Source organism: Octopus bimaculoides, chromosome 25 (genome assembly GCF_001194135.2).
Source record: "Octopus bimaculoides isolate UCB-OBI-ISO-001 chromosome 25, ASM119413v2, whole genome shotgun sequence".
Lineage (NCBI taxonomy): Eukaryota > Metazoa > Mollusca > Cephalopoda > Octopoda > Octopodidae > Octopus > Octopus bimaculoides.
The window spans coordinates 29,439,657-29,447,597 of record NC_069005.1 but is presented as its reverse complement, the minus strand read 5'-3'; the positions used below and the strand labels follow the sequence as shown (position 1 = coordinate 29,447,597).

General features: G+C 38.1%; 1 protein-coding gene across 1 annotated transcript in view; it reads left to right on the top strand.

The window, feature by feature from the left end:
* The window catches only part of LOC106871684 (cilia- and flagella-associated protein 251), a 24,191-nt gene that overhangs the window by 13,192 nt on the left and 3,058 nt on the right, over positions 1-7,941 (top strand). The window contains exons 13-21 of the mRNA XM_014918282.2: positions 403-479; positions 950-1,089; positions 2,114-2,275; positions 2,860-3,003; positions 3,700-3,782; positions 4,687-4,828; positions 6,011-6,102; positions 6,221-6,349; positions 6,675-6,780. Coding sequence (XP_014773768.1) covers positions 403-479; positions 950-1,089; positions 2,114-2,275; positions 2,860-3,003; positions 3,700-3,782; positions 4,687-4,828; positions 6,011-6,102; positions 6,221-6,349; positions 6,675-6,780 — 1,075 coding nt within the window. The remainder of the gene's footprint in view (positions 1-402; positions 480-949; positions 1,090-2,113; positions 2,276-2,859; positions 3,004-3,699; positions 3,783-4,686; positions 4,829-6,010; positions 6,103-6,220; positions 6,350-6,674; positions 6,781-7,941) is intronic.

Sequence of the window (7,941 nt, the reverse complement as noted above, 5' to 3'; positions counted from 1 at the left end):
TGTGTGTGTGTATGTATATTGTGTATATAGGGAACAACTGTTTTTTCAAACATGCTTTATTGAACAACTGGCTGACGTGGCCTACAAATTTGGTGGACTTAGCTGTTATTGATGTACACTAAACATAAGGAAATAATGCTAAAATACAAATAATAATAATAATAATAATAATAATAATAATAATAATAATAATAATAATAATAATAATAATATTAATAATAATATAATTAATAAAAGAGTTAAACTTGAACACAGTCATGCCATGTGTGTGTGTATCTGTTTGTGTGTGTGTGTGTACATGTATGTCTGTTTGTCTGCATGTGTTGTTTCTTTTTTTGTTAATTCTTGTTATAAACTGAAATATTTGGAAACAACGCATTATTTGCTTTTGTGTGTTTACAGAACAGTGCTGTCTTCTCGTCAGTTTGAAGATGCGATGATACAGTGCTGTGTTTACAGCCCCGATGGCTTTTACGTTGGTAAGCCCCACTCTTTATAAGTTTTCCATTTATTATTGTTGTTGAAGGCCTGGTCCCCCACCCTCCACACACACTCAGTCCTAAACTTGGCTGTAACTTAGGCCACTTATCAAATATCATCTGGTTTAGTTCAGATCTACATTGTAGTCTTGCGTTGGAAAGTTACGATCGTGAGGTTGTGAGTTCAATTCCTGGACCGGGCTGCGTGCTGTGTTCTTGAGCAAGACACTTTATTTCACATTGCTCCAGTTCTCTCAGCTTTAAAAATGTGTTGTGATGTCACTGGTGCCAAACTGTATCGGCCTTTACCTTTCCCTTGGAAAGTTTCACGTTCCCATTTGTCGGACAGTTTTGTTAAGATTCTACACAAAACTGTCCAACAAATGGGAACATGAAACTGAGTAACATCTTTTATGATATTCTTGCTGCTTTTTAATAAAGTATATATATATAAATTTGCTTTATTCTAGGTGTTGGTTTTACAAATGGAATGATACACATACTGGATGCCTTGACTTTAACCAGCCAAGAATCCGACATTCATCATTATTGCTCAGATTATATCACACATCTTGCCTTCTCTGAACACTCAAGATATCTTGCCATCGCTGTAAGTAACATTATCTGACACACCAGCTGTCAAGTCAGTGAATGCAAAAGAGACAACTCCCCTGATAGACACGTCTTGCCAACGAATGATGTAATAGATGCTGGGTGGTGTGAGGGAAAGATGTTTTGGGGTTTATGATAGCGCTTATATGTAGAATATGTAAATCTGGATAGAATATTGTATAAGAGCTCTAGCCAGCCTGTACTTGAATGGAAAAAAAAAAAAATGTATGATGATAATGGTGTTGGTCTTGTTCTGTATCTTGACAATTTTAGAGACATGGCTTGTCCAACACAAATTTACATACATATATGTATGTGTGTTTTTGTATATATGTGTGTGTGTGTATATATACATATATATATATATATATATATATATATATATATATATATATATATATATATATACATATATGCATGTACATAGATATATTTTATATACATCGTGTATGTACACATATGTGTATGTGTATTTGTGTTTGTGTGTGTGCATGTATGAGAGAGAGAGTGAGAGGGTATACAACTGTGGAAAATCTACATCAATGAATTCAGTCTGACCGATGCCAACATGGAAAAATCGAACACTAAAATGATAGTGTTGATGATGATGATTTATGGTGTGTGTGAGCATTTGAATAAAGAAGCATTTCATTTGACAGAGCAATGTGAATGTGAGAGGGTTGGACAAAATAATGGAAACACCTTAAAATTTCAGACAAATAATGAAGAGGGTTATGCATGACGGACATGCTACAGAAGGCATCACTCAAAACTATAAGCGGGTCAATGACAGTCCATTCCAGTTTGATAACTGGATCTTGCATGTCTCATTTTATATGTGCCACAGAGGAAGTTCATGAAACTAAGTGTGTAAGTCACTTCCTGACAAGTCGAAGCCCACCTTAAACAAATCCAAGCCATTGGCACTTTCTTCTTCTTCTTCTTCTTCTTCTTCTTCATCTCATAGCAATCTCCAACGTGATTTACATCATTTCTTACTCTGTTATTGTTTTATTTTGAAGGATTCCGGCTACGCAGTGTGTTTGCTACAAAAAGAAGGTGATACATTCCGCTACATTGGTCGTTATCGTTCCCACTACCAACCCATCCGTGACTTAATGTTCCGGGAGACATTTCAGTCGTTGGTTCCAGTTCTCTTGTCGCTTGGAGAAGACAGAAGATTAGTAAGTAATGAAGCGTTCTGCAGAAAGAGAGACAGCACTTCCCCCCACCCCTTGCTTTAACCCTTCAGCATTCAGATTACTTTTGTCAAGTTTAAAGCTTACTTCTTCACATTGCTTTGAATTAGTCATGCATTATCACTTAGCTTTGGGATTTTGATGATGTGATTGTTTATTTTTAGAATGATATTGTAAGGTAGGTGTGAGAGGCCAAATATGGCCAGTTAAACCCTTTAGCATTCAGATTATTCTGCCAAATGTAATTCTTATTTCTTCCCATTGTTTTGAATTAATCATGCATTATCTTGGAGCTTCAAGATTTCAAAGATGTGATAGTTTATTTTTTAGACTGACATTGCAGGGTAGATGCAAGAAGCTGGATACTGACCAGTTTAAACATAAAATGCTAAAGGGTCAACCACACAGCTCTAAATGAATGCATGCAAATTTATTCACGGACTGCCCCCCCACACACACACACACCCCTGCACACACACACATGTACCCAGACTTTGTGGACACCCTGTATATTATATATTGATAAAAGGAGCTGATTACTTATGTGTGTTGTCTCGTTGTGCATCTAGGTTGAATATGACATTTTGCCTGACAATGCTGAAGGAGTGCAGCTCCTGTCTGTCGACCGTATTGAACAGAGTGCCATCCCCCTTTGCATGGCTTGGTATCCTTCTTTTACCAAGGAATATTTTATATTAACTGTCAACAATGAGGTAAGAATTTACATAATGATAATTATGACATAAGGTCCAAAGTGTAATATTGATTGCTTGGTCAAGCGGTTTGCTTCACAGCTTCGTGGTTTTGTTGTCCAGTTTTACTACACTGCATTTGGTTCTCTAACCACCGGCTGACCAATGCCTTGTGGGTGAATTTTGTAGATGGAAACCATGCAGGCAAGAGAAAAAAAGGAGGAAAAATAACATGACAAGCAACCTTGACCTGCCCATCTTCCTATGCAGCCTCTGTAGTTGTGACTGTTTGCCCCAATATATATATATATATATATATATATATATATATATATACACATATACATACAGTGGGCTTCTTTCAGTTTCCGTCCACCAAATCCACTCACAAGGTTTTGGTCGGGCCAAGGCTAATGATAGAAGACAGTTGCTTAAGGTGTCACGCAGTGGGACTGAACCTGGAACCATGTCATTGGGAAGCAAGCTTCTGACCACACAGCCACTCCTGTGCCTATATATATATGTATTTATAGACAGGTTTCCTCACAGTTTCTGTCTACCAAATTCACTCACAAGGCATTGGTCGATCTGAGGTTATATAGCAATGTCTTAAAGCGAACTTCTTAACCGCACAGCCATTTTTGTGCCTAATAAGAGAATAATTTAAGAGACAAGATTTTTCTTATCCTCCTTCATTGTGTTTATTATTTATTTCAGTACAAATACAAGCTGTATAATTCATCTACGAAAATGTGCAGACAGACAATTCTTTCCCCTACATATGGATCACCATTAACCAAGTTAGTAAACTTCATTGCTTTTGTTTTTTTTTTATAAATTTTCTTTTGATTATGAAGGTGCTGTTTTTTTTTTTGTTTAGCCCTGAGTCAGTCCAGATCAGGCAAACCTATGATCAAATGCTTTCCAGCCATAACCTTCCTCTCTTTTGTATATCAAGGGCTACATTATATACTACTTTGGCACTGTATGACCGAATGGTTTACAAGGGGCATTCAAGAAGTTTGGGGACTTTTTAAGGAGAGGTTTGTATTAATTTAAACAAAGTACAAAACTAATCTCTTTCAAAGTAGGATCCTTTGACTTCGATGCACTTATTGTAGTGCTCCAGCTATTTCGTGAAGGGTCCCTTGGAAGTCCTCCAAAATGAACCCTTCTCACAGCTTCCTTCATCTTCAAAATGACTGCCCCTGAGGTATTCCTTCAGCTTGGGAAATAACCAAAGGTCACAGGGTGCAAGGTCTAGACTGTAAGTAGAGTGAGGGACAATTTTAATACTCATCTCTATCAAATAGATAGAATTGTGAACTGGCACATTGTGCCACCAGTTTGAATAGAAGATTTGTAACCTTTTGCAGCAAAATCTCTTCCTGAACCCCTCTTTGTCAACTGTCTTAGACTTCCACTTATAATTCCTGCATTTTTAATCAAAACTTGTTAGTTGCTATGGTGACAACACTACCTATCTATCTTTCACACACGCTCTCTCTATCTCACTGTATTTCTCTCTCAACCAAAACTTTTCTCCTCCCCTTCTTCCTCTCCTTCATATATATCTTGTGATTGACAGGACAGACACACAGAGAACAGCTTCTCTTTTATACTATAAGATTATCTTCTCAAGCCTCCATTTTCTCCCCCAGTTCATATAAACTGCATTGTCTACATTTATTTCCTTGTTTTCAGAATCATTGTTCTACCAAAAACAGAAAGTGAAGCCAACTCTAGATACATGGCTTTCATCACAACAGACAAAATTGGTCTCCAAGTGCTACCAATTGATGGTAACAGACATAAATCCACGGCTTTCATCGCACATCCTGACGGTGTAAGTATGGTTTTTGTTTACTGTTTTACGTCTGTTTTACCATACAGTAGTGGAGGTGCAATGGCCCAGTGGTTAGGGCAGCGGACTCATGGTCATAGGATCACGGTTTCGATTCCCAAACCAGGCGTTGTGAGTGTTTATTGAGCGAATACACCTAAAGCTCCACGAGGCTCCGGCAGAGGATGGTGGCGAACCCTGCTATACTCTTCCACCACAACTTTCTGTCACTCTTACTTCCTGTTTCTGTTGTGCCTGTCATTCAAAGGGTCAGCCTTGTCAAACTCTGTGTCAAGCTGACTATCCCCGAGAACTACGTTAAGAGTACACGTGTCTGTGGAGTGCTCAGCCACTTGCATGTTAATTTCACGAGCAGGCTGTTCCGCTGATCGGATCAACTGGGACCCTCGAGGTAAGCGATGGAGTGCCAACAACCATACAGTAGTACAGTAAGCACATGTAGGTCAGAGGAGGTTTCGACAGTTGTGGCCTTGATGCATTTCCTACTGATAACTACTCAAACCTAAATGTCATCACCTGGAGAGAGAGAATAGGTGATGACATTGGTTTCAAACTTCGGCACAAGGCCAGCAAGTTCAGGGGAGGGGGTTGAGTTGATTACATCAACCCCAGTGCTTGACTGGTACTTTCTTTTTTGACTCTGAAAAGATGAAAGGCAAAGTCGATCTCAGCAGAATTTGGGCAAACAAATTGCCTCTAAGCATTTTAACATGCATGCTAACAATTCTGCCAGCTCACTGCCTTACCACAGCTAAACATTGAAACACATTTACTTTGCAATGTTTTTCCCAGTTCAAATATGCTTCAGGTACATTCAAACTGGGGAACAAGCCATTCACCATGTTTTGCCATGGAGAAAATTTCTTGCTGTAGACAAATGGTGTGGATACACCTAGATCAATTTGCAGTGCCACCTACCTAGAATGTGCAATGCCAGCACGTCAGAGTAGTTGTCTCCCCTTCATTGACAGACATCAGACAGGTGATGCTATGAACTGACCAAAAAGATTGTTTCTCTTATGCTATTTTAGTCACTGTACAATGGCCGATAGCACTATACCGTGGCTCACCATAAGTAAATTATCGAGTGGGAGTGCTAAACAGTGTTTTACCAATTCTGCTAATCCACTGTCCATAATGAAGTACAATTCTGTTGTGTTGTAGGTGGCTAACGTATCTGCCAGTTATGATGGGAAATATTTGTTCACAACCAGCCGAAAGGATGCCTCACTACACATGTGGAACACCAATATAAGGTAGGTTTGCATTATGTTTAGTAGTTATACATAGATATGTTTAGTAGATATACATAGATATACATATGTAAGTATATATATATATATATATGCGTATGTATTTTTGTTAATTAACCAGCGCCTTGGAAGCACAAGTGAAACTGGGTGGCGAAGATCTGATCCCATTCTATGAACTCATAGAAGGTGGAAGAGAAGGTGATGTATTTCACGACCTTGAGAAATATTTCTACTACTCTCAGCTCAGATGGTAAGTCTCTTTCTTTCACTTGTCTCTTCCAAAAAGCATTGAATATTTTGAGAACTTTGGATTTATTTCATTATGATATTGATTTCGAATTTTGACACAAGGCCAGCAATTTCAGGAGAAGGGTCATATTGATTACATCAACCCCAGTGCTCAACTGATACTTATTTTATCCACCCTGTTTGACATTAATACAATTCATATTCACTTTCAACATCTGTAAATCTATCCAGGACCATTTTCTCACCTTTAATTCCTTCTTCTCCACCCCCATCATGTGCCCTCTTATTTGTTCACATTTTTTTCCCCATATCCCTTCATATATCAGTTCCGGCATTGACTCCATGGAAACCAGACCTGTGACAACAACCATCCCAATCACAGAAATACCATTTGTGCTGAGGGCAATGGGGTTTTATCCAACTGAAGAGGAGGTAAGTTCAATGAATTTGTTGTTGTTATTATTATTATTATTATCATCATTATTATTATTTTAAAAAGGATTGACGTAACTCTTCACAAAGGTAAACAGTCAAGACAAAGAGCGCGATTCGATTGTAAGATATTTTATTGGTTGACCGATATTTCGACAGTTAAGTCTGTCTTTGTCAAGTTCAAAAATAAGGAGTGATAAAAATTCAAAGTTATAGAAATTTAAACGTAAAGTATGAACGAGAGCAACCAGCGTCCACACGTTGCCTTAGACACCCAGCTGCTTTGGTAACTTCCAGAATTTCTAGATGTTCCAATTCTTATTCGGTGTACCATAAAATCAATCATCTCAATCTACTTGATTTTGATGCTGAAATATCGTTCAACTAATGAAATATCTTACAATCGAATTGCGCTCTTCGTCTTGACTGTTTACCTTTGTGAAGAGTTACGTCAATCCTTTTTAAAATATCAAAATCAAGTAGATTGAGATGATTGATCTTGACAAAGACAGGCTTACTGTTGAAATATCATTCAACCAATAAAATATCTTACAATCGAATTGCGCTCTTTGTCTTGACTATTATTATTATTATTATTATTATTATTATTATTATTATTATTATTATTATTATATTTTACTTCTCAGAGCTCTCTTACTTGTTCTGGTTAATACTGTGAAAATGGACAGCATCTTGTTCTCAAAGGTCTCACAGGATCTCTTTCCAGTTTCTGGGGGTGGGGGTTATGATCTGCACTTCTACCAATTCCAGTTTTTCCGACATATTTCTCCAACTTGGCTGTCAGTGCTCCGACTGGCCTTACAACTACTGGGATGACTGTTACTCTCTTCATTGTCCAAAGGAGAGTCAATGGCCATCCTATAATGTGTGTGTGTGTGTGGTTTTATATGCATATGTGTATATATGTGTGTGTGTATATACATATATATATGTGTGTGTGTGTGTGTATAAATATGTATGTATAAAAAGCACGATCCGAACGTAGTCAATGCCAGGTCCGTCTGATTGGCTCCTGTGCCAGTGGCACATAAAAAGCACCATCCTAACATGGTCGATGCTAGTGCCCCATGACTGGCTCCCGTGCCGGTGGCACATAAAAAGCACCATCCTAACATGGTCGATGCTAGTGCTCCATGACTG